At 41.9% G+C, this 27551-nt stretch overlaps 1 protein-coding gene across 1 annotated transcript; it reads right to left on the reverse strand.

The window, feature by feature from the left end:
• Positions 1 to 1007: 1007 nt before the first annotated feature.
• Positions 1008 to 26927, reverse strand: pnpla7b (patatin-like phospholipase domain containing 7b). The gene is made up of 36 exons (XM_079251605.1): positions 26892 to 26927; positions 26250 to 26428; positions 26113 to 26156; positions 25920 to 25994; positions 25580 to 25667; positions 25254 to 25333; positions 23464 to 23558; positions 23002 to 23142; positions 22535 to 22694; positions 19722 to 19802; positions 19453 to 19581; positions 19268 to 19348; positions 17961 to 18081; positions 17793 to 17873; positions 17520 to 17605; positions 17207 to 17356; positions 15995 to 16072; positions 14535 to 14740; positions 14131 to 14262; positions 13915 to 14038; positions 13648 to 13837; positions 11921 to 12064; positions 9447 to 9510; positions 9138 to 9306; positions 8863 to 9045; positions 8665 to 8783; positions 6526 to 6682; positions 6334 to 6450; positions 6141 to 6210; positions 5838 to 5954; positions 4834 to 4982; positions 4603 to 4755; positions 4406 to 4522; positions 4201 to 4285; positions 2615 to 2745; positions 1008 to 2532 (listed from the first exon to the last, which is right to left on the reverse strand). Exons 3-36 carry the CDS (start codon positions 26152 to 26154, stop codon positions 2467 to 2469), a joined length of 3981 nt encoding a protein of 1326 aa, XP_079107731.1. The 5' UTR covers positions 26155 to 26156; positions 26250 to 26428; positions 26892 to 26927; the 3' UTR covers positions 1008 to 2466.
• Between the last annotated feature and the right edge of the window lie 624 nt (positions 26928 to 27551).

The raw sequence follows: 27551 nt of genomic DNA on the forward strand, positions 1-27551 counted from the left end.
CCGACCTGCATGGGTGCCTTTGCTGCTGGACTCTAGTCCGTCTCCTGACTCTGCTCTCTTTGTTGTAGCAATAAACAAAAATTGTAAATATCTCAGGTATATTTCCTCTTGTGTTTTGCAGAATAATTCCATCCAAACCATGAGAGCTTGGAACCTTCAAATGCTTGTTTTGCATCTAAACGAAGACCCACAAGAGCTCGAGAAAGAATATAGTATAAGTGTTAGTTGTTTTTAAAGTGATACTATCACTTAAAATTGAACAGATATTAAATGTTATCATTACTGTGTTGAAATTTGTAATTGACTTGCCAAGATTCAATGCCTTTGAAGAAGAGTTCTTGAATTTTAACCTCCACGTTCACTTTCATTGGGCCTACAGATATATCATAGAATACATTACTTTTACTAATTTGATAAATCTATGGAATTATCTCTTTAATTGTTTAACACATGAATGCATAAGCACTCATTAGTAGCTACACATGTTTAATTAAAAACCTGAAGTTGAAATTTTCTCTTTGAGAAAAGCTGATTTTGGGCATGTAGGTGTCTCGTAATAGCGATGAACCAAATCCACCATTATGACAGTTATCCAACCTTACATTTAGAGGATGCTGCAGTATTGTCCATTCCATCTATCACACAATTAACCACTTACTTGTTGCATGGGAGTGGGGGTCACAAACACCAGTGTAGGCTTTCTTCAGGGACATGACTCAAAATGTTTGAGAACAACTGAATAAACCTAACATGCATGTCTTTGGCTGGTGGGAGGAAACCAGAGAACCCAGAGAGAACCCATGCATACACAAGGAGAACATGCAAACTCCACACACCTCAATAAAATCTTTATTCATCACATTTTTTTTTCACGTCATACTTTTTCACACACACACAAAATTAACAAAAGTTGGTAACACAAGAGATGTAGTCCCTCCTGCCTGTCCTGTGTCTTCGTCCTGGTGGGACAGGTCTGGAACACCTCCTAACCAGACGCCCCAGCCACTTGATCTGCCTCCTGTCGATGCTTAAAATACAACTGATCCAAACAAAACACTTCAACTTCACATGAAGACTATTTTATTTTAAGTCAGCAGCTTCAAAAATCTTCAAACAACGTATGAGCAGCTCTTCACTGATGGAAAAAAAAGACAACATTTGTCATTAACTCAGAAATGATTCTACATCTAACAATCAGGAACAAATCAACACTGACACCAAACATGTTTTGTTGGTTTTCAGTCATAAAAACACAGGCAATAACAAAACCAATGGTCGCTAAGCAACAGTGATTATCGAAGACATACAGCAGCAACGCCGCTTTGTAATATTGTTGAGAAGAAATTAATCATTTCTACATGATCATGATATAAAACACTGAATACCTTCAGCAGCAAACATGCATTTCTAAAACTGTCTTCCAGCCAACCTGGTTCATAACTGCACTGATGTCCCGGTAAAACAAGCGTTTTGAGGTCAGTTGTCTTTATTGCTTCGTCTTTCATGCAACTTGAAGATGCGCCTTAGTGTAACATTCTTTTTATCTCCATCCTGAGGTTACAAAAATCTCTGCACAGTTGGGAAATGACAAAAATAAGTTTATAGTTCCAGGTGTACGCAGCTCCACTGTTTCCAGCAAGCCAGAGAGAAAACGCGTCTACGAAGGAAAACCTCTTTTGTGCATACAGTTTGTTTGTTTTCTGTGGGTTGAAACGTACGATCTCACTAGGACATAGAGAAAAACTTAAAAACTGGCCAAGTTGCATTTGAATTCATGTAAATAAAAACCAAGTTCACGAAACGCTGCTTTTCGGAATAAAAAAAATCCCTTCATTACTGCACAAAAAGCACAGTAACACTGCAGATGAAGTGCTCAGAAGGCACGTTAAAACAGTTATTAAACTGAAAAGGAAATGAAATGCAACATCAAACTATAAAAATGGTAACGTGGCAGCAAGAAGCGGTGTAAAACCGTCCTGTGATGTCATGAAACGTTACTGGAAGACTGGTGCATATGTGCTTGTATCAAAACACTGATCTGGAGATGGCATGTTCATAATCCACGTCTGCCTGACGTCCCTCAGAGAACTTGCTGCAAGTTGCCTGAATTCACTCAGCTGCTGGAGGGTAAACGTGGAACATCGTTAGTCCGGACGCTGGTGCAGCTGCAGCCAACTGCACGACAACAGCAACCAATGAAAGCAGCACAGGATGACAGGAAGTAACTTCCCTGCTGAGCGAACGACCAGAAGACAACTAGATTCATTAAAAAGACAATATGGGAGTAACATGAGCTGCAGTGTTGCTTTCAGTTCCCCCAGTTTAAGCCACAGTCTGTTTAACTGCACCAGGCTGCAGAGGCGTCACAGCACCTACTGTCTGTTTCTACCAGCAGCGTCCCACTGAGGTTCCACTGGGAGCACTGGGTCTGAACTGGTTCAGAAGCCGCCACAACTTTCATGGACGTCACAGATGAGCGTTCTGCAAAGCATTCTTCGACCGCCGTCGAACTCGGACTGGATCTTCTTCATCCTGCAAGTTCATTTGATATTATTTTAGTTTGACACGTATTATTCACTGGTTTCTAATGGTAGGAAACGGATGTAAAACACACAGTCTCAGCAGTGTCTGCCGTCTCCTCTCCCTCTGTGTGCTCGCTGCCGGGGGCGAAGGCCTCAAAGTCAGAGGGCGCACTCTCCACCGCCTCTTCATCGTAGTCTGTCTGGTACTCATCAGAGAGTTCCTCTGGAGGAAGAGGAAGATGAAGCAGGAGAAACAATGAGACATGCAGTTTATTGTAAACAGTTTTTCAGAGGAATATTGAACAAAAGGACAGAATACATATTTTATTCCCAATTTAACATAAAGACACGTCAGATGTTCCATTTGATGAAACTATGAGCTCATTCTGAACTTGATGGCAGCAACTGGTGTAAAAAGTAGTTCCAGGATGACGATTAGCATAGTTAGCATCTCCTTTTCTTCTAACATACAATTGTACATGTTGTTCTGTCTTTCCTGTCCTCTCCACCCCAACCAGCCGAGGCAGATGGCTGCCCTCCCTGAGCCGGGTTCTGCCGGAGGTTTGTCTTCCTGTTAAAGGGGAGTTTTTTTCCTTCCCACTGTCGCCACGTGCAGCTCAGGATGGAGGTTTGGATCGAAGTCTTGATTCGATGCAATCAGTTGGTTTCTATTATAGGGTATGAATTGGCTTGTAACAATGTGTATGTTGATTCGTGTATGTAAAGTGCCCTGTGACAACATTGTTGTGAAGTGGCGCTATACAAATAAAGTTGAATTGAACTGACATCTCTCTGTAAACATCTGGGAGGTGAGGAGAGCAGCTGCTGGGGTTTTAGGAGAGGATCCTGGTCCTATGCTGGTCTGATGCAGGATTCCAGCAGCTTCCATGATGCTCCAGATGTTTTGTACTGGTGAAAGGTCTGGACTGCAGCAGACCAGTTCTCCTGTTCCACCATGCTGCTGTGATGGATGCAGGATGCCATTCAGCTGAAATCTGCAAGGTCTTCCCTGAAAGAGACATTGTCTGGAAGGGAGCAGATGTTGATCTAAAACCTCATCATACCGCAGTGCTTATGGATCCAGTTCACATCTGGCTTCTACTTTGCATGATGGAGCTTTAATCTGTGGATTTTAGGGTGAACTGTGTTCAGAGATTTCTGGAAGAATTACGTAGGTGTCCCATGATGACCAACATCCAGATCTTTAAAGTTTTCACAATTTCATACTGAGGAACACTTTGCTGAGGTTGTTCTCCTAAATTTCAGACCCAGTTTGTCTCAGACTTGTGAACCTCTGTCTATCTTTACATCTCTGAAATGCTCTTTTCATTCCCAGTAATGTTACTGACTTGTCAAATAAACTACCGGTAGTTAGTTGTCAACTGCTCATCCAGTTGTTTTGGATTTGAACTAGTTATTTTCCAGCTATTTTGTGGCTCCCGTTAACTTTTTTTTTAGATGTTCTGCTGCCATTAAATTCAAAATGAGTTGATATTTTCCATGAAGCAGTAAAATAACTCCGTTCCAACATCTGCCATGTTGTTTTGTTCTATTAGGAATAAAATCTGGGCTGAAGAGAGTAGCAAATCATTCTGTATTTATTTCAGTTTTACACACCATCCCAGCTTTTTTGTGCTTCGGGTTAGGGAGCTTTATTCACTAGTTTCCACTGACTCACCGTCAATGACGGCATTTTTGACCGGTTCAATTCTTGACACGATCTCTGCCAGGTCAGTGAAGGAGGCATTTGGACATGTGACCACCTGAAAGAGACATTTCAGTCACAATCTAAGATCCGTATCTGGATTTATGATCCTGCTGTGACCCTTTCAGTGGAAATTAAGTGTCACAAATCATGAGGACGTTTTGTCGTCTGTACATACGTGACCAGCTTTGGTCTTATGGAACTCCTCCTGATGTCTGTCCTTCATCATGCTGTCCACCACGCCGCTGCGGTGCCACACATCAAACAGGGTCTTCCCGTGCTGGTATCCCACCTCCTGCAACAGCAGCCATGCAGGCTCACAGTCTGATTCGAAGACAAACAAAAAAAAGAAAAACAAGCTGCAGGGAAACTCACAGCGATCTCGTCAAACTTCCCAAAGTCCAGCGTGCCGTAGCGATCGATTGGCGGCCGGATGTATTCACAGTAGTCGCTGTCTCTGACCAGATCCATCTGTCGCACGCAGCACACGTAGGCCAGTCGTGTCTGGATCTCTGCCATGTTCAGGACCTGCGAGGAAAACGAGACATTTTACCACTTAGACCAGGTGCAGAGGAGCTGTGCAAACGCTGGGGAAGGCTGGTGCACCTTGACTTTCTCTGCCAGGGGGTTTAACCGCTTCCACAGCAGCCACCAGCCGCTCAGATAGTCGCCATAGTTGGTCAGGCTGGTTTCATTCCGACTTCCGACGTCGATGGCGATCACAACCTTGGCGCCCATGGAGCGAGCAACGTCAGCTGGAGATCAGAGCAAGCGACACACACTGGTAACCTGATGGCCTGTTTCCACCATCAGCTTCTCATCATCACAAACAAGCTCAAGTCGCGTTTAAAAGCAAACTTTTAGGAGCTCCAGAGGTTTCCAGGTGTTTGGCATTGAAGCTTGATGTTCTGGGCAAACGCGGGACAAAGTCAAACATCAGGAAGATGTTTTAGGTTCTTTTGAGGAAACCTTTCAGAAACATCTTTGTAAATATCTACTGCTTGTTTTCTTCTGTGCAAAGTCATGAGAAATTCCTGCACTCTAAAGTCAGCTCAAGCAGAACAACGTGAGGGACGTGTGGTCAGCGGGATCAAACTGATGGAAGTCTGGACCATGAGCTGCACCCTCGGCCTCCGTGAGCCCACAGCTTTCCTGTCACACCTTCACTCGTCACCCTGCAGCTCAGTCACACTGTCACACTGCCCCATCTCCCTCCACATCTACTAAGATGTCCTCTGCCTCCAACTCCAGCCTGCCTGATCTGTTAGTGTGTGTAAAGGAAGGTGTTTGACATTGCGTTTTTAATCCATGTTGTGTATTTATTTAGCAGTTTATTGGGGTTCTTACTGTTTTCCTCTATGTGCATTAATGTTGTGGGCTGTTATGGGTTATAATCTGAGGTAACCAAGCTTTAGCCCCCCCTTCTGGTTTGTAGGGAGCAGGGACAAGCTTGGTATCACAGAGCTGCAACCAGCTCATGGTTGTTTCTGTGAACATCAGCGCGTCTCTGTGGAAAAGCCTTCAATTATGTAAAGATTTTAATCAGCTGAATAAGTTTAAGCAGCTGTTTTTATTCACATCAACAGCTGCAAAAGTCTCTGCTTCCTCACCAGGAAGGTTGTTTATGTAGCCTCCATCCATGAGCAAGTGTCCGTCTTTAGGATCGCAGAGAGGTGGCAGGTAACCAGACAGCGACATACTGGCGCGGACGTAACGCCACAGTGAACCTGAAGAAGAGAGACGGGTGTTTAGCTGCAGGTGGACAAAAGGAGAGAAGATGAAACTGTAGAAGAAGACAACATTGGACAGCTTTGGAATCTCATTTAAATCTTTCATATTAAAGAAAAAAGTGTCTAAAAGAGAAAAAGGAAAAGAAAGGTCATAATTTCGCACACACACAAACACACACACACCGTCAGTGTGAACTCTCATAGAGGAAGCTGTGATATCTGTTGTAATGTTGAAGTACGGTAACCACAGGTCCTGGATGTGGAGAGGACACGACAACATCAAGATAACATGAAATATCTATGAAGGCATTTTTAAAAACACTGAACTTTCTCCTCTTCATCACCTGAACTCACATCCAGATACTGAGAAACTCACCTCAATCTGTTTGTCCTTAAATATGGCGCTAATGCTGGAGTTGAAGGAGGCTCCAGAAAACATGGAGGTAACTGGGTAGGTCAGGTCCAAGATCCTCTTAAAGTGAGATGTCATTCCCTGAAGAAGAGACCAACAATTAAAAGGATTCTGTGAAGAATGATCTTGTTATCCTCAGCACTGAAGTAAACCCACCATGGCCCACTCATTGGCCCGGACCCTCATCCTGCTGCTGCTCTTCTCCTCGGCGTACAGCGCTCCCATGAAGGCGCCGATGGACGTGCCCCCCACCAAGTCAATGGGGATTCCTGCCTCATTCAGCGCCCGCAGGATGCCCACCTGAGAGCAGCCTCTGAAAACACATTTATTTACACGCTTTAATAAACACTGGGAAAAAAAAGTTGTTAAAAAGATGAGTGAACTTTAAAAAACCAGTCAGATCTACTAAGATCCCAATCTGCGAGTAGGAAACTGTGTGCAGTCTAGAGTTCTGCACGTGGGGGGAGACCACAGTTTGCAGGTGATTTACTCAGAGTGATTGCGTAAATGGCGGCAGGTGCAAACGTGTTGCACGCCAAATTTAAATGAGGGTCTTTAACGTGGCGTGGTTTGCAATATGGCGAGAAAACATGACCTACTGCAAAGAAATCTGCCTAAAACACAAATAAAGGAATTTATAAAAAAGTTGATGTTGGAAGAACGATGTGAACAGGGGATGAAGTAAAAAGTTGTAGACAGACATTAGAAGGGGAAGAACAGAGAAATCTACATAATAAAACAGTTAGGGGAGTAGTAGGGTGTGTGTACTGCCATCTCAAAAGAAAGAAAGAAAACATGAATGAATAAGAGTCTCTTGTTTCTAATAAAGACCTCATAAGTTTTACAAATGATTTCATAAACTGACCCATTTACAAGCGAGCCGTCTAAACACTCACCACCTCCTGGAGAAGAGAAGGCTGCTTTTCTCAATAAAAGCATCATGCACTGACTGGAGGTATTTTGCACATGGGCGCAATCGTTGGCTCCTGTTACTCTAAGAAATCCAATTACTGCAAAGAAAAAACTTATTTGGTCTCAGTTAGCGACTGCAGAGTGCGTGAAAACCTAATCACCGTGACCATCCGGCAACACATGGCATGTAGGACTTGAACAGCATATCTGGGGGATCCCAGCTGTGATGCAACATCTGTCATTTGCAGGTATGCATGACTCCTCTCCAGCAGCACCAACATGCTGAAAAAGCCATATGTTTTGATGATTGTTTCTCCTTCATCTAAAAATATTCTTGAGGGTGAAAAACATGTCCCCTTTGTCTCCTTGCTTTGTTTTGTTGTCTCCTTCTTGTGACAAAAATCGCAACCATGTGCATGATTACACACACAAACTGCACGTCCTTCTAAAATACAGCTGCAGTTTCAATCAGCAACATTGATCTCAGGTTTGATAGATCACATTGCAGCTACTGAATTAATACATTTATATTTTGTCCTTCCAACACACACAGAATAATGTGCGTCACATATTGCATATTCATTGCGGCAGACGTACTAACTGGACGCAGACATGTTATTTTGCGCCTTTTAAAGACACAACCCTCAGTAGAACCTTAAATTTATCAATTTTAGGACAAGTTTTCAGGTCTACTTATGTGTTTGAGTGAAACAACTCATCTTCTTAAATTTTAATTATTTTATTAGTATTTTCCAGGTTGGTTTCTCACTGACTGAATATGCATAAAGACAACCCCCAGGTCAGAGGAGGGGGTAGGTACTGGTTTGGTTGGCCATCATCACGCGTTTCAGCCATTATGAACATCTGCGGGTGAAGCTAATGCGCTCAATGAACCGAAGCTTTCTCGAGGTCTGGTTCCTCTCCAGATGTGGAAATTTGTACATGCTCAATAAAAACTCTCTCCTGATGTCCTGCACACGTACCACTGAGCTGCTGTACAAAGTGTAAATCCACCTAAATTCTCTTTTTGCAACATCACTTTGTCTTTTAAGGCTTTTACATAAAATAAAAAGTACTTTCCGTCAGAAGACGGAAATGCTGAGGTTACAATCCTGCTTTCTGTGTGTTTCAGCAGGAAACACAGCCGATGGCTGGAACGTCCCCACTAGAAATTCATCCCTGTGTTTAGAAGGAAACCAACTTCACAGTTATATTCATTTACACGTCTTAGCTTTTAGCTGGAGCCGTGTAAAGCTAATACTGCTGTTTAAAAACAGCTTATTTAAGGATTATTTATTCATATAGCTTTCTTTCTAAATGAAGTGGCAGAAAATTGTGATTGTGACTAAAACCTTTAAAGCACAAGCTATAAAGCTGCTGTACCTGGCGCCTCCTCCACCCAGCACCAGGGCGATACTGTTTCCCGTCAGGATCCTTGCCAGGCGGGAGAAGTCGGAGTAACGATCGGGACATTTCTCAAACACACGTTCGTACAACTCTCTCTGAAAATCCACACACAAGCATGAAGATAAAAATCCTCTTCTATCCAGGTCAGACTTCCAGTTCCAGAGTGTTTAGTACCAGCTTGGGTAAACTCCTCCTGGAGAAGACCCTGCGGGGGCACGACAGGTGATGGTGTGTGGAGATCCAGCTCCGCATGTTCAGCCACTCAGCTGTCCCGCTGGGCGGCGGGCCGTCCTCCCTGTGCAGCAGCACCAGTTGCTTCTGAGCCCGCACCGAACTGCTCTCCAGCATCCGCTCCAACTACAGGCGCGGAGGATGAGGCGGATGAGGAGGGAGTTTACATAAGGTGTGCTACAGATTATCTAAAGTGCCTTTGGAGAATCCACACTGACCTCTCCCACAGTGGGCTCCTGCTCACCCAGTCCAACAATGATGATGCAGTCGGCCTGGCGGATGCAGCGCTGGGTCCAAGGCGTGAGTCTGGGGTCAGACTGATAGAGGACGATGCGATGGATGTCCTCCTGCTGCCCCAGCCAGCTGGACAGACGGTACTCATGGACGCTGTAAGGGATGAGATGAAAACATGAATCCCTGGATGACTGGATCCCATTTCAGTCAAGGGCACAAAAAACACAGTAAGTACAAGAGGAGACATTTTTCTCAGGTATTACTTGTAGGTGAACAGGTTAGCGGTGACTCACCTGTCCAGAGCAGCAGAGCCCAGTCGCTGTTTGATGATGTCACTGGTCAGGAGCAGAGTGGGGCCTTAGAAATAACAGTAACAAGGGGAAAAAAAGGTTCATAATACAACTCCTCTGGCAGATTTCATGAGGGTTTTAAGTTTTTGTGTCATAATCTCAGTTTTTGTTGGGACTGGCAGGATGTGATTTTCTTTAGGTGTGTCCTGACTGATTGGCTACAGCTGTTCCTCGTTCCAGCCTGGTGGATAAGACTGAGGACTGCTCTCCAGCCATTGCCAGTTTGTCTGCTTGCCAGCGGTATCGTATAACCAACAAGTTTCTTGTGTTTGTGTGCTAAATAAGAGAATCTAAAGAAACCCCTGAATTGTTTCCCATTTTCAGCCCGCTCAGCCTGACTCCTGCCTTCCATTTTCTGCCAAACCTGCAACAAATAATAAAAGGAACTGGGTTGAGAAGCATTTGTTTGCTTGACTTTTTGGAGGCTCTTTCCATCTTCACTATTTTCTAACAGTTTTCTCTTATTAAATTCTTTCTGACTCACAGGTACAAACTACTGGTGGGGAACGGGATTCTTTTTACTGATTCCAGTTTAACAGGGTCTCTCACCGAAGACAGTGGGGGTTCTCAGTCATTGAGTCACGAACACCACTGACTTGATTCAGGAGAAATACAACACTTTGCATGAGGGGTGTGTATTGACAAGACTCTGGCGATACGATATGTATCTGGCCGTGATCTCCAGCTCTCACTTCGCTCTCATTTGCAGCCGAGTGTGAAGCGGCTGGGATGTGAATCAGCACCTCCAAAATCCACCCTATTCCAGCGCCGGAATAGGGTGGATTGCTCTCTCTGGGTCGGGAGTCAGGTCCTGCCTCAAATGGAGGAGTCCAAATATCTCGAGGTCTTGTTCATGAGTGAGGGAAGTATGGAGTGTGAGACCGTAAGACGGATCGGTGTGGCGTCTGCGCTGGTCTGTCGTGGTGAAGAAAGAGCTGAGCCAGAGGGCGAAGCTCTCGATTTACCAGTCGATCTATGATCCTACCCTCACCTATGGTCATGAGCTGTGGGTCGTGACCGAAAGAACAAGATCCCGTATACAGGCGGCTGAATTGAGTTTCGTCTGCAGAGTGGACGGGTTCTCCCTTAGAGATAGGGTGAGGAGCTCGGTCATCCAGGAGGAGATCAGAGTAGAGCCGCTACTCCTCCACATCGAGAGGAACCAGTTGAGGTGGCTCAGGCATCTGGTCAGGATGCCTCTTGGACCTCCCTGGTGAGGTGTTCCAGGCACGTCCATCTGGGAGAAGACCCCGGGGAAGACCCAGGACACGCTGGAGGGATTATATCTCTCGGCTGGTCTGGGAACGCCTCGGGATCCCCCCGCAGAGTTGGCAAATGTGGCTGGGGAGAGGGAAGTCTGGGCTTCCCTGCTTAGGCTGCTGCCCCCACGACCCGACCCCGGATAAGCAGCAGAAGATGGATGGATGGATGGATCTACATTTCACAGCAGAATGAATAAAAACACTGATCTTTATGTACAAGATGAATAAAGAAATGATCATTTGTTTAATCAAATCCAAACAGTGCTGTTAAATATCAATAAAATATTCAAAATACTGCGATATTTTCATATATCAATGTTTTCTTACTACTCTACTTTACATTGTGTAAAAAACGTGTGAAACAAACAACAGACTCCAGCCCCACTACCGGATGTCTTCGTTCTATGGAAGCAGAGCAGCAGATCCCAGCTCAGGTGAGGAAGAAGCTCTCCAGGTGGTAAGAAAGATGAGTGACTCGTTCATGTTGCAGGCAGTACAGTGTGAACTCGGTACCGAGAGTTTTTTTTTTTTATTCTTTCACATCTTATAGTGTCAAGATGAGGATGAGGTTTGAACCCAAATGCAGGGATGAGCGGAAGCTGAATAAGTTCCAAATTGAAGTTTTATTAACTAAACGGCAGCGGACTAAACTCAGGCTCGAACACATGGATCAGCAAAGTAAAACTACAGGTGAGGGGTATAAATAGATAGAACCAAATCGAGACACAGGTAAAATGGATGAATTAAATGAACCCAGGTCAACGAACAAACAGAGACAAGACTAAACAGGAAAAACTACAAAATAAAAGATTAGCTAGCTTGCTAGCGGTAGCAGGTTTGAGTCAGTGAATGAAAATGAGGAATAGTGATTCATGAGTCAGTAAAGTGATTCTTCAATAATGAACAATTTGTTCACGACCCGCACATCACTGGTACAAATTTCACAAAATCCCATTTTCACAGCTTCTTGCACGCGTGAACTCAGATACCGGCACAAACCAGGAGCTATGAATATGCGCCATTCGTCTCTACCAGGAACACGTATTTGTTCCAAAAGTGAAAAACATGAACAAACAGCGATATGAACTTTTAACCTCAAACTTAAAGCTCTTAAAACAACATTTAAAAATGCCCCGTGTGTGTGTGTGCTTGTACCAATGCCACTGAGTGCATGCTGCAGCTCCAGAGTGAAGGCAGTGAGTGGGATCTCATCAGACACAGGCAGGATGGCCACCGTGGACAGATTGGAAACGGGATTCCCAGTATCCCACTTACTGGCAGGTGCGTTGAGACTGTGACCTGTAGGACAGACGTCTCAGTTACTGGATTTAACAATTGAAACGCTGAAGTAAAACCTTCATTCTGGCTTTTAGAGCAACTAGAAATCAGCACACAGAGCAAGAAGACATCTTTCCCTGACTAAGATGAAAGTGAATCTGAGTTTTGTTCACAATGTGATTTGAACAGAAGATGAAACCTTAACATACAATGAATAAAAATGACTCAGCAATAAAACTAAATAGAAACTAGAAACAGCTATTATTGAAATAATAACACATGTAACATTTATTGAACTATGCTGAATGATTGAAATGAAATTGCAAAAGTATAAGAAATTGAAAAAAAAAGCACAACTGACAATTTTTCTAATTGCCCCACACCAGGATTAAACCCATGCATTTCAGTATTGAAGCACACTGACTTACACACTACGCCACTAGTACTCTTAGTTATAGCTTGGAGAGAGTGTTCAATTTTTCCAGTTGGGATGGGAACACCTTTTTTTTTTTTTTTTTTTTTTTACTTCAAGCAGGGTGTGATTAGCAGGATTGCAAAAACAGTTGGAAGGTTGAACTAAAATCCAATGAAGATTTGAAAGACTGTTCTATGTGTATCAAAGTGTTGAAATGTTGCAGGGAGCATTTCCTTCATATTTAACTGAGACATTTGCAACTAATTTCCTTTGCTCCTTGAAGTGTGCAGTTGAGACCAATAGTTCACATTGAGCAGCCTGCAGAACTGCAGGCCCTCACACAAGCAACAGCTGACAAACGACAACAGAGCTATATGTTAAATGCTGCATTTGAACCAGTGCCTTGTATGTGTACCTGTGTACCTGTGCACAAAATGGACCAATCGCTGAGCTGAATTCAGTTTTGTCCAATCACTGGAGAGGATTTTAATATTTGACAAAAACTTGAATAACTTGAAAGGTTTACATGCTAGAAAGACCAAAAGTCATAGCACATATCTTCTGAATGAGCTGAACAGTTTGATATGGGAATGGTTGAAGTGAGACAAAAGGTGTAGGAGGAGTAGCGCGCCAAACATTTTGCAGGAAAGACTATAGGGACGGGAACTTGATGAACTGGACACTGCTAACTGATGCAGAGCTCTGAAACCCTGTTGAAACAGTTTTCAGCTCTTTATGCACAAACTGACCAATCGCAGAGCTGAATTTTTGCAACACCCAATGCACAGTGGGTTTGAAAGACTTTCATCCAATCACAAGGCTGAATTAATATTTGCTAAATATCTCAAAAAATACAAAGATTTGAAATGATAAAAGTCATAGCACACTTCTCCTGAAGGAGCTGCAGGGTTTAAGATGTGAATGGTTGTAGTGACTTGAACAGTGTAGGAGGAGTAGCGCGGCAAAATTTGGCGGAATAATAAAAATGGCCGAACAGGAACTCAATAATGCGAATGCCCTTGGGGGCATTCACATTAATAATGAAACACATGAAGCCTTTGTGAAAACCAAGGAACAGACTGAGGTGTTAAAACAAGACTAGAAACCAAAATCTAAAGTCAACACAACTAAAACTCACCGTAAGTTTAAAAAGTGAACTTGATCTAACAAAGTGAGAGTAATAGATTACCAGCCAGGGGTCCGTTGACCTGCTGCATGTTGCCCAGGATCTTCTGTCCCAGCACATGAATCAGCCGGGTGACAACCTGAGGATACCTCCTCTTGATGGAGTTCAGAGCTCCCTCAGGTAGCTTGGCCAGCTCTGAGTCCCTGACGGCGTGGACTGTGGTGGCTCGGTTCAGGTGTGTCAGGGCCTCCACCTGGTCAGGGAGGAGGCATTCTCATTGGTCAAACATTTCCACACCTTCCTTTCAGAGAGGAGACTCTAACAGCTTACCACGCCGATCAGATCGCCGCGGCCATACTCCCCGGCCAGCTCCTTCTTCCCATTATCCTTCGCAATGACAGAACGCAGTCGGCCACTCAGGACGATGAAGGTGCTGTCCGACTTGTCTCCTTGTCTAAAAACACATCCGGATAATCAGAGAGGAAACATCCAGCTGAACAACGGGGATCTACAGGGTAAGGACGTTGTGTTAGGAAGAGAAGCTACCTGTAGACAGCACGACCAGCCTCCACAGCCATCCAGTCCAGAGCGAAGTCTATCTGCCGGACAAACGGGGACACCCTCTTTACCACAGTGTGAGCTACGTTCAGCACCACCCTCGGCTCCTCGCGCATCATCCTGCCATCATGAAAACAGATGCATTGACATCCTATATCCATCGTCCAACCAGAAGAAGCGGAAGAAACGACTAGAACAAGGATGCCAAACTCCGGTCATAGAGGGCCGTTATCCTACAGGTTTTAGCTGTTTCCCTGCTCCGACACACCTGATTCAAATTGAATGGATTCAACAGCTTCTTGTGAGCTTCTTTGCAATGCCGGCCAGCAGCACTCGAGGAGCAGAGTTTGACACCTGAAGACTGAATATTTTCTGTGTGATCTTCATCCTACTCGTAGAAGTGGGTCTTGGAAATGGAGAGGAAGGTGCAGTCTCGGTGGGCTCGCACTGTAAAGATGAGGGGCTCTCCTGTCAGAACAGCCAGGTGACCCACCATCTCTCCTGGGTGTGTGACAAAAAGCAGGCTCTCGTCCTCCCGGTCTATCATACGCTGGTAGACGTGGAGGACGCCTGAGATGACGAAGGCCACGCTCACATCCTATGGAGAGGAAGAAAAGAAAGAAAGGCTGTTCTGCATTAAGATTGCTTTAGTGGGTTTGGAAATATCTGTGAAGAGTTGGTTTAGTTCCCATTCAGTTTAATGTAAAACGCGGAACTATGTGATTTTATAACAAGGTTTTTCTGGCCGAGAAACACTGCTTGCTATTCGTTCCTTCAGCACCGGTTTACTTTATGTATCATCTTTGTTTTGGCTTTATCTTTAACATATAAGTTGAAAACGTCAGTGTTCCTCCTTTGTGGGTTTGCAAAGTGGGCAAGTTGTGTAACATATAAATAAAATGTTGGGGTAAGAATACAATAATCTGTATATTTCAAGAAAAAATTTGAGCAGCTTGCCCTGCGATGGACTGGCAAGCTGTCCAGGGTGTACCGTGCCTTTCACCCAAAGACTGCTGGGATAGGCTCCAGCTTCCCCACGACCCTTCATCGGATTAAGCAGTTAGGATGATGAATGGATGAATGAATATTAGCAGCTCTCCTGCAGGACAAGCTCTCTCATGTCTGAATCTACCTGTAGGGGATCACTGGTTTCCTGCCGGACAGGAAGCAATATGTGAAGCTGGAAGTGCATGTCTCTGACTCTCAAACTATTAGCATTGGTTTCCCTCAAGGCTGTGTCCTTTCCCAGTTTCTCTTGTCCCTGCAGGGGCTGCACCTCCAGTCATAAATCTGTCAAGGTGCTCAAGTTTGCGGACGACACTACCTCCATTGGCCGTACCTCTGGTGGGGATGAGACCATCTATGGGTGTGAAATTGACCTTCTGGTGTCTTGGTGCAGTCAGAACAACCTGGAGCTCTGAGCTCTTACAACAGTGGAGTTGGTTGTTGACTTCAGGAAGCATGCAGCCCCACCCACCCACCCACCCCCATCCTTCTGTGTGACTCTTCAGTCAGTACCGTGGAGTAATTCTGCTTTCTAGAGCACCATCATGGGCCAGGACCTCACCAAGGAAGCCCAGCAGAAGAAGCAGTTCCTGCAGCAGCTAAAGAAGTTCAACCTGCATCACCTCCATCTCTGAGTCCATCCCCACCTCTTCTGGAGGACATGGTTACATATCTGCTCTTTCAACAAAAGGCTGGAAAAACTGAGCCTCAATTCACCCTGTTTTCCACAAATCCAGATTAAAGCTTCACCATATGTGAACAGGATCCAGAAAGACGGCCGTCTTCTTTCATTTAAAATGTTCTGAGGCAACATGGAAAACTGTATGTGTCAGCTTGACAGACTCACCTGGTCTCCTTGGTGGGCCACAACTGAGCCAGCCTTGACCTGACGAAGTGTCACCCTTCCTTCCAGCAGAGTGGGGTCCTGTAGGAAAAATGTATCATCACAGACATTTTATGACATCTACAATGTGACAATAAAGTTGGGTTGTAGGAAGTACGTGCACGGAGCCACAACGGAGCTAAATTTCTCAGGTATGTTCTGTAACTCTGCCAGATGTTTCCTTATTTCCTCCTAGACTCCTAGATGGACTGTATGAAGAGAACTGGCAGTTCTCCTTCCACCATAAGGTGATGTTCTTTCCATCATGCTGAGGTGTATTACTGAACTCCTTGCAAGTAAAAGGCCATACCTGTTTCACTTTGAGTTTTCCTCTTCACTAAATGAAGAAGATTTTAGAACAGGTCCTGATGACGTCATATGACAACATTATATATAATCCATTATTGTATGTCTCCACTGGACTTGTGACACGCTGCTTGTTGCAACCTCTGCCTGTCAGGGGATTAAACTACTCTGGTTTCTAGTTCCCTGCTCAGGTCCTGAATGCAGTTCAGGTCTGGGCTACGGTTGTACCTCTCCATCTCATTCTGTGAGTCTGACCTGATGTGTCTCAGTAAATGTACTTTGGACTTTGTTTTGCAGCCAACATTAACCCCATAAAGCCAAACAGGTCATATTTGATTCATACAGTTTCTGAGACACTGGTCTCCTGGCCCCTGGTGGACACCAAAAAGCAGAGGACTATACTAAAATAATTTTGATCTATTGCATAGTAATAAAGAGTAAAAATACCACAAAATAAATACTTTTTTTTTCAGATTTTGATAAAGTAACAATAAAGACTTTGGTTTAAAAAATTGGACTTTTCACCCCAGTTGTTCTTCGGTTTGGCTTTAAAGGGTTAAACGTACGGTCTCTCATGCTATGAACGGGTAATTGCTCATTTTGCAGTGTGTGTTTCTTTTTTTCTTTCACCAAACGAAAGCTACAGTATAATTCTGGAGGGAAACGTCTGCATCAGATTTGCCAACAGGACAGAATATCAGAAGCTTTTGGGAGACACTTGTAGGGCCTGAAGTTGTGAAGGAGTTTAAGATCAGGAAGACTATGAAGAGTGGTCTTAAATCCCAGCTGAGACATGCAAACAGCTCGATAGCAATAATATGGGTTGCTATGATGCAAAAGAAAGACTGTCACTGAAAAATGAAAAACTACCTGTATCTGGATGACCTGCAGCAGATCCTTTTTAGCAGCTTGGAAAATGACGTTGATCTTATTGTGATGGATGCTTCCTCCTCCAGCATCGCTGTAATGGTACACAGCAGATGGAGTGGACTGCATGGTCACACTCTTCTTTAGAATGGACTGAGTAGACAAAAAGAAGCGGAAAACACACGTAACGTACGTGCAGATACAGTAAAACCTCATAAATGACTTGTGTGACATCACTCTAAAACATCATGCTTAACACCTGGACTCCTTTTATTTCATCTCTAATAGGATAAGAAGATTATTGTGACTCAGAGACCTTTACAGGACTGTGTGGCGTCGTCTCATCTTTAGAAGGCTGAGCTTGTTCACATCCTCTGTTCAGGTCGGCCAACATCTCACCTGCTAAACAAACACACAACGTTATCATTAGCTGCAGCAGCTGCAGAGAAGCTGAGAAGCACCTTGCAGCAGGAGGAATCAAGCAAGTTTTTATTGACTATAGAAATGAAAAATACGTCTTCAGAGCTGCTACAAACCATGAGAATGTTTATATGTAAAACAAACACATGCATAGTAGAGCTGTTTGTACCTGTAGTTGCAGGTGAGCTGGGGAGGGAGGAGGATCTCCTGTATTTTGTTGTGGACATGTCAGAGGGGCTGGACTTCTCTGCTAGTGGTTAACAAGAAAAAAGCAACTCCAGACTCCAGACGTGACTAGAAAGATGTTTGATGTGGAGGAAACGTCGGGGTTTCTGACCTGCATCGTACTTTTCAGAGCTCCCGTCGTCAGAGTGGGAAGGCTGCCTGCGGAGACCTTTGTGTGGGTGAGCCTCACCCAGAACATTTGCCACGGACACCAAGGAGATGGCCTGACTTTCCTGTTACACACACACACCATCAGTATTTATCCAGAAGTCCATACGGACTCCAGTTAACCTGATTAAATGGAATAAAGTAATATCATTCTGCAGGGTTCAGCCCACAGCAGTCACACAACCTCTACATGACGATGGATGAGCTTAAGCATATTTTACAAAGGCAAATGTAAAGACTACAGTTCCAAAGCATGAAGAGAAGTTCAGGCAAAGGAAAATACATCTGCTTCTATTTTTAGTACGAGGATTTTCTGGTCAGCTTACCTGTCTCCAACAGGAAATGTTGCACCGAAGAAAATAATTAGACCAAATGCAACCAGTCCAGTTTCACACTTGCATCACATGTTTATAGGAAGAATGCTAAAAAAGATTTAACTTTTCTTGTGAATCTTATATTTTGTATAGTATTAATATATTTATATAATATCATAATCTTATAAAGGAGTGAGCTGCTGTCCTGTGAGCAGAGTCCTCATCCAGATGCCTAGTGGATCTGTGTGACAGCTCTCCTTATGCAAAGGTCTTAAGAAATTTCAGTTGGATTTTTCTCATTAAGACTCATTATTACATTTTTTTCCCCCACAACAGTATTTTATGATTGGTTGTGTCTATTATAATGAGTAGTGTGGATGTATATTTCTTGTATTAGTACAATATAAGCTGTATGGACCCCAGGAAGAATAGCTGCAGCTACGCAAAAGCTAATGGGCATCTTAAATAAACAAATATATGATATATGATATGATATGATACGATATAATTTAACATAACATAATATATATAACATAATATTATAAATATTAAAAATAATTATATCATATTATATAATACAGAATAATAATCTAATTATATTATTATATTATATTGTATCATATAATGATGATTATTATATATAATATCCTTATATTATATTATATTATATTATATTATATTATATTATATTATATTATATTATATTATATTATGATCTTGCATTAACTCAGTTACATGGTAATCACTAAAATATCATCACCTGCATCTGGAACTGAAAATCCAGTATTTCACATTATAATAAGAGTAACTTCTAAGATCTCGACAGTACATTTTCATGTGTGTGTAGTTATCCTGATCACCCTTTTCTATTTTCTCATGTAACCCCCGGATGTCTCCGAGTATCCCTGTTTGAGAAAGGGGAATAAAACAGAAGTACCGGGTTGAAGAGCTCAGTGGTGAGGCCGAGGTAGTTGTGTAAGGCGAGGAAGGTGACTCTCTGGAGACGCACCATAATAATCTGCAGCATCAAAACAAACATTAAAACATGGATGTGAAAAGTGTAAATGTGCCTGTGCTTTGCTGCCTGCTTGGAGATCAGGACAACCTGCAGCTGTGATTTACCTGGATAACACGGACCAGAGTTTCTGGATATTTCTCAAAAACTGACTGAAATGCCAAAGCAGGAAGACGCAGGACAGTGGAGGGGACTGCAGCTCTGGCTGACACCGTCTTATAAGGAGCTGGGTAACCCTGAAATACAGAGGAATACAGTGTGTGTGTGTGTGTGTGTGTTTTAGGGAGGAACCTGTGGATTGTAAAAGGTGCTTCACAGAGCTGTTAATTAAAAAGAAAGGAAACTATAAAGAGGAAGAGACGGACCGCATACATACAGTGATTACATCCAGGATACTGAGCAAACTGTGAACACTGTCTCCTGGCAGCACGTCCTTCACCGCAGCATCAGTACCATCCTGCAGAGAAACATCGTCACATGTCAGGATGATGCCAGTGAGAGCCCAGATGATGGCTGCAACACACTCCATGTATGTTGACAGTAAGGACATGATTTCAGCAGTTTAACATGCAGTACAAGACATTTAATAACATGAACACACACTTGGATACAATGAGGATGTAAATAATATCAGTATTTTTTCATTTCATGGTGTAAAAGGACAGTAAGCTTTATCTCTGAACAGCTCTTCAGTGTTTTGCTTCCCACCACAGGCAGCTTCCCCTGCAGGTTCAGTGCTTTAACTTCATGGGAACATCAGATCAGGTGGTTTTACTGGTTTTACTTTCAGAACTTATGAGTTTTAGCAGCATCACATAATGTTCTGGCTTTAAAACTCTGTGTTTCTGACTTATTTTGATGCCACAGTGACATTTATTATGTACAATCCTGGAGCTGTTGCTGCCCTGCAGCCTCTTAAGTACGACAAGCCACATGACAAGTTTTCTTTCATCCCTTTACAGTAACATTTCACGTTACCGCACTGTATCACACGCTAGCAGCTGGTTATCAACACGCTGGCCATTTTGAACGCACACCGTGGCTGATTCAGCAAAGAAGCCCATAAAGACATGATCGTAGGAAGAGAGAAAAAAAAAAGTAAGAAAATGACAACAGGCAACATCTAACTGACTTTTACTGGCCGGAGAGAGCTCAGAGAAGAGACAGGAAGCGAAACAGATGCTGAATTAGCTGTTGTTAGGGGAACAACATTAAGAAATCCATATAAAACAAATCCACACAAGATCAGTTTATATAATTGTATTCACAAAGTCCAGTTCAGAAAAAAAAGGCCTTGATGGGAAACTGGGAGAGAATCTCCCATCTGGTTCTGGACTGGTTTGAATCCTACTTTAAAGGTAGAGTATGTAAGATTTTCAATATTTTCAAAATAAATTAACTAATAAAATAACTACAATCATAATTAGATAGTTATTTAAACATGTAGGTTCCAGTCTGTCCATATTTGATGCGTTACTAAATTACAAGTTTAATTAATGACAAAGATCCTTCTTGAATGTTTTCTGACCAGTAAAAAAAAAGTACTTTTTTTCCACCAGTAGGGGGAGTATAAGCCCATTTATTGCAGAGCGGATCTGAGCTACAGCTCACAAGCAATTCCTGCCCTCATTGGAGCTGGCAAGGAGGAGGGGTGAGGGCTGAGTTTTGCTCATTACTGCCAACCTGTGGTGGTTTGTGGAGGTAGCAGTTTTGTGGTTTTGCTCACAACCTGGTGTTTGCCACCTGGTGGTGGAAAGAATCACCTTGAAATCTTACATACTCTGCCTTTAAAGCCAGGGACTATCTTCATCATTTGATGGCATTCAGATTTCCCCAAGGCTCCTTTTTGGGCTCTCTATTGTTCCACACCTACATGCTCCCAGTAGCTGCGACCATGGAAACGAAGAAAATGCTGATCACACTCGGCTCTACATTACTGGCTCACCAGGAGACTCTGCTCCCATACAAGTACATGCCTCAGTTCAGTCACAACCTGGGAAGCTGTTCTGGCATTTTCTGCTGAATTGGGAGAAACCACTTAAGATATTAGCTGCACTGACTATTTAAATGGTTCCTGTTTGATTTGTTTATCATTTGTATATTTTTCTCGATACAGTTGTGCTCATATGTATTCATCCCCTTCCATTAAAGAAAAGGCTGAATTTACAACAGTCACTCAAATAACTGGAGACTTAAAAAAGGAACAATAACTAAAAATTTGCAAAAATATAATTTAGTAATATAAGATACTGTCTTTTCATTTAATTTAGTTAAATAAAGAAAAAAAACAAAAAACAAATTGGTTCTGGACAAATTAGAGCACTTTTCTGTTTAACAGTGGGACAAAATACCTGTCAACAGGTGCAGAAGTCTGACTGAGAGGAACAGAAAACACCTGACTGGAGCAGAAACATTAAAGGATTGTTAAACAAAATATTACTTTATTACTGATGTAATATGTAATAAATTATCTTATTTGTTTGCTTTTTAAAAAAGAATATTTCTATTGAACCAGAATTAGAAAATAATCTAACGATTTTAATAATTTTTTTTATTTAATATTACTTTAGTCAATTCCAGCTTATTTTACAGGCAGCTGTTTTTTTCCTTCTATATTGAAAGAGCATGAATAAATATGAGTACAACTGTACATGGTTCTTGTTTGATTTGTTTATCGTTTGTACATTTTTCTCGGTACACACACATTGCAATGGGGGTTGAATAACTGAAGCTGTAGGTGTGCTAGAATGCTCTGCAGTATCTGAAGATTGATACCCAGCTTCACTCAGTAATATTAAAAACAACGATCAGCTCAGAAATCTGAGTCATTTGGACTCTCTGAGCTGTACTTTTACAGCCTCGTTAAAACGGGAACTTTTACGGCCTGAAGATTACATCTAGAATAAGAGGAACGATGGATGGAGAAAAACTTTTTCATGCATTTCCTTGCAGTAGGATGCTACTGTAATGGAGTTCTTGCAGGTCTCCTACTGCAACTAATCCAGAACGTTGCTTCTCATGTCCTCACAAAGACCACAGGAAGGGAACATATCAGTCCAGTTCTCAGATCTTTACTGGCTTCCTGTTGAAGAACAGGTCTTAAACCTATTTCATTTCCCACCAGTTACTTGAAGAACGGACACCAATGAACTGAAACACTCTGTTAAGCTGTGAACATTTAAGTCTTACGCTCTCATGGATGCACAACTCCAGGCGACCATCTTGCACCACGTAAATGCTGTCATCAGTGTCACCAGGTCGAAAGAGTGACTCTCCCTGGTGCAGCTGCATCAGCACCATGTGACGACACAGCTCCAGGAAGAGAGGCTTCTCGAAGTGCCCGAGCACCCTGAATACAAGCAGCACAGCTGTAGTAGAAAAACTACTATCCAATCATCAATACTCACTAAATGTAAACATGCAAATGATTTATTTGTTGTTACTCTAAAAAAAAAAACCAAAAAACATTCAGTCAAAGTTTCCTTTAAGACAAGATTTTCTTCAGATTGTTTTGCAGTAGTTTACAAAGATTTTACACGATATTGTGATTCCATCCATCCCTGCGGCTCATATTTACTCACCCTAAAGGCTCCAAGGATCTAAAAAAAAACCCTGACATGCATAAAAACACGAGGAAGGTGATGATTCTTACCAACCTGACATTTTTCAGCATGTAAAGCACCTCAGAGGGCAGATGAGAGTTCTGCACATCAAACTCAGTCAAGTCGGCCTCCAGCAGACAGGGAGGGGGCTCCTTGGGCTGCAGGGTGGGGGGCTCCCGTCGGATTCGCAGGATCCTAACATGAACACAGGCTGATGAGTGGAAATCCACACAAACACGTGATCCTCTTCCTATTTTCACTGATGGAAATAAATCTTTGCACAAATATCAGGTCAAATATTCCAGTTAATTAAACTGGTCATAAACCAGTATTCAGGGTTTTCTTTTCTTCTGCGGGCAGGAATCTTGAAGCAGCAGCTTGTCTGTGCCGATAAACACAGTTTTGACACTGTGTCTGAATGTGAACCCTGCAGAAAGATTATTCTATTGCTTCCAATGAGATCAGTTAACTTTTTACACTTGTAGCTTTTCTTCATCAGATGTATTAAAAGCGTACTTGCGAGCGATGGACAGGACTTTGGTCCTCTTCCTCACCCTCTGCCGCGAGGCGGAGTTGGAGTTGGAAGCAGGGGTTGTGGACAACGTCTGAACCTGCAGCAGGAAAACGGAGAAACACAGTTTACAAACTAATTCAAAACACAAATGTTTTCACAAGTCAAATACCCGATTAAAATGAAAAATAATCAGTATTAATAATGCATGAAGATGTGTACCAATGATAGATTAATCTATTTAATCAGTGGCAAGTTGACTTTATGCTGTAATTGTACCACTTAGAGAGGAAACAGTTTCCTTATCTTGTAATTATGACTGTCATATATGCTGCTTTTAACGACATGTTGGAAACAGTATAAGGTACAGTACAAGGAAACAGTATAAGGTACAGTATAAGGAAACAGTATAAGGAGTATAAGGAAACAAACAGTATAAGGAAACAGTATAAGGAGTATAAGGAAACAGTATAAGGTACAGTACGAGGAAACAGTATAAGGAAACAGTATAAGGTACAGTACAAGGAAACAGTATAAGGTACAGTACAAGGAAACAGTATAAGGTACAGTACAAGGAAACAGTATAAGGTACAGTATAAGGAAACAGTATAAGGAGTATAAGGAAACAAACAGTATAAGGAAACAGTATAAGGAGTATAAGGAAACAGTATAAGGTACAGTACGAGGAAACAGTATAAGGAAACAGTATAAGGTACAGTACAAGGAAACAGTATAAGGTACAGTACAAGGAAACAGTATAAGGTACAGTATAAGGAAACAGTATAAGGTACAGTATAAGGAAACAGTATAAGGAGTATAAGGAAACAAACAGTATAAGGAAACAGTATAAGGAGTATAAGGAAACAGTATAAGGTACAGTACGAGGAAACAGTATAAGGTACAGTACAAGGAAACAGTATAAGGTACAGTACAAGGAAACAGTATAAGGTACAGTATAAGGAAACAGTATAAGGTACAGTACAAGGAAACAGTATAAGGTACAGTACAAGGAAACAGTATAAGGTACAGTATAAGGAAACAGTATAAGGTACAGTACAAGGAAACAGTATAAGGTACAGTACAAGGAAACAGTATAAGGTACAGTATAAGGAAACAGTATAGGGTACTAAAGTCTGTTTGGAAAAACTCTTCACTAAATGTCCATTACATTTGATCAGACATAACTCAGCCAGTAATATCACGTTTACAGCTGCGTTCAGTTTCAGGACACGGAAAGAATCAAAGTAACTAACTTTTTCTTAATGTTTTATAATTACTGCCATTATCAGTATAAATATAATTAATGTAACTGAAGTGAAATGAAGATTACTGGTTTTGTTGATGTCTGTTCTTAAATTAAACTTGTTTTTTTTTGTTTTTTTTTCTCGGTATACTGCCATCAGCTGACTTTCCCTTTGGATTTGCACAGTTTGGATAGACTAGACTGATTTACTCTGCTAGAAATGTTGAAAAGGGGAACAATGGCTACAAGTTAATGTAATCAAAGCGCTGGCGGATCAGCAGAATAAATGAGTTAAGCCGATCAGTGTCAGTAATCAGCTTCAGTCTGATTGTTGACCTGCAAACTGTGAAGAATCAGAAACGTTTTACTCTTTGCTTTACATGAGATTTGGAGTATTGCACAGATACTTCATCAAAAACCTGCAGTGGATGGAAATGATCCAAACCATGAATGAGTCTTGATCTTTAAAAGCGGGCAGGTCAAGCCAAACAGTCGTGCACTGAATGGACGACACAGGATACAGCTGTTTGGGATGTTTAGGAGAGCACAAACCTTTCTCATGATCTTCCTGCCGTAGAACATCACCTTGTCTCTCTTTCTGAAGCGATAGTGAGGGACACCAGCCTCCTCCTCTGCAAAAACCAAACAGTCTGTTCAAACATGGTTAATTTTGGTTTTTGCTTGAACAAAATCCCGTTTTAACTGAGACGTCCAAACTTTTCCTGGAGACAATTAGCAGTAGTAAAATGACAATAATTCCTGGCTGATAAACTGATTAACACCAAAGGAATGCACTGTATTCAGGCGCATTTTGCCCACAGGATTGTGTGGATACAGATGACCTGTGCAGCTCTGCAGGATGCACGGCGTGTACTGACTTGACAGTTTGTATCTTCTGTAGAGAAACAACACGACAACTCCAACCAATGAAACGGCAATCACAGCTCCCACCAGCAAAGAAATCCACTAAGTAAAAAACACACAAAACATTCTTCTTTAGTTAACTAAACCCAAACTGGACCCATTATTAGAGCACTCTACATTGAAGTGGAACCAGTCCGAACCACATATCCATACGTGCATGCTGGTTGAGGAAAGTATGATCACACATAAACTATTGTTTTATTTTAGGATCTGATGCTAAAAGTAATATTATAGTTGTAATTATCAATGTCTAGTCATCTTGTTCCTATTTGTAATTAGACTGTTGTTGCTCACCAAACTGGCCTCTGTCCTTTCCTCCACAAACTGCTCCATCTTGGCTTTGAGCTCGCTGCTGAATGGAACCAGTCCCTTAAACATTAAAAGCACAAACAGAACCAGTGGGATGAAATCTGGACATGAGACGGCTTTTACTGCCATGTTAAAGGACACAGCTCTTTACTAATAGTAAATTAGAATAATAACATACTGGGTAAATACTGCACTTTCCTTCTTCATCCTGGTCTGCCATGCCTGTCAAAAAAGATTAAAAATAAACATTAAAACACTATCTTATGACAAATATGATATGAAAACCACGACGAATGCGTTTGAAACTATTATTACCTGCAGATAATGTTCTGAGTCAGTTCTTTATTTAGGTATTGTTATCATACACTGTTAGTAAACTGCAGGATCTTTGAAGACTGCATCCAGCAGACTGACACCAGAGTAAACCAAAGATCTGGGTTAAAGATCAGCTGCAGCTCTCAGTCCGTGTTGGAAACCGGACACTTCTTCCTGCACTGCAGCCAAACAAGGGTACAGAGCTGTGTGAGATAAAAGTTAAGGCAAAGTCCTCTGTTTGTTTACCATGTTCCCCTGTCACTGTCTTTCTGAGACAAAGCTCTTTACAAGTGTTAACTTTTGCACCAGCTTGGGTTGTTGTTTTGTTTTTTTTTTGTTTTTTTTTTACCCTGAAACGTGACGGAAAAGTTCATTTTAAACAAGCTTTTCTAGACGAACTGAGTGCATATGTGTGCAGGGGATGGTCACACAAACAGCAAACTTTCCTGTGGTTGCACTGACAGTGAGATCGTGGGAAACCGTGGAATCTCTGCATTCAACAAAAGTACGAGTCAATGTCAGCCAAAATAAAATTTAAAAAAGTAAACAAAACAAACATGGAGTCTGCAAATGCGTGTTAAAATAACACATTTAACAAACCAGACAAGAAAAAGTGACGTATTTTTTAAACAGAGAACGTACCTCTCATGTGCCAAAGTTTTTTTGTGAATACATAAGTTACAAAAGTTTAGTGAAAATATTTTTTTCTTTAACTTCCTTTAACATGTCGAAATAAAAACCCATTTGAAGCACCAGGTCTAAGTAGAAAGACTGGCACAGAAAACACAAAACCAGGGGAATTTTGGACCCTATGAAAGACAATGGCATAGACCCCACCACTTGATTGCAAATTTTAGATTTTTGTTTTTTGCTTCAATTGCTTCAAGCTGATAAAAAAAATATGCTTTTCATGGGAATACTAAAGATCTAGGGCTGTGTTTAACCCTTTATGGGGCAAGTGACTATTTTTGATCACTTTGTTTTCTTTCATATTCAGTTTGAAAACTGAATGGAGGTCTTGGTTCATACCAGAAGGACAATTTTAGGTTAATATTTCTAACTTGAAGGTATTTCATTGAGTGTCCTACAAAAAGGTTAAATTACAGTGCATACATCTAACTAGGTTATTTTAATATAAATGGTTGATCAGTTTATATTACTGCTATATTTTATTACAAGATTTGAAAAAACTGTTTGTTATTTTTAATGAAGGTTTAATGATTCTCTTATATAGTTTGTACATCTTTTTGGGCCCCTATCAAGTCGTGGGGCTCTTCCTAATGTTGGCTGTAAGCTTTTATT

Source organism: Telmatherina bonti (assembly GCF_933228915.1).
Source record: "Telmatherina bonti genome assembly, chromosome: 13".
NCBI lineage: Eukaryota > Metazoa > Chordata > Actinopteri > Atheriniformes > Telmatherinidae > Telmatherina > Telmatherina bonti.

Coding starts and splice junctions, on each gene's coding strand:
- pnpla7b (XM_079251605.1), bottom strand. CDS start 26,154: ATGGCAGACCAGGATGAAGAAGGAAAGTGCAGTATTTACCCA. Junction 14,039..14,130: donor GCTGGTCGTGCTGTCTACAG/GTAGCTTCTCTT, acceptor ATGTGTTTTTAG/ACAAGGAGACAAGTCGGACA. Junction 9,046..9,137: donor AGGAGCCCACTGTGGGAGAG/GTCAGTGTGGAT, acceptor CCGCGCCTGTAG/TTGGAGCGGATGCTGGAGAG.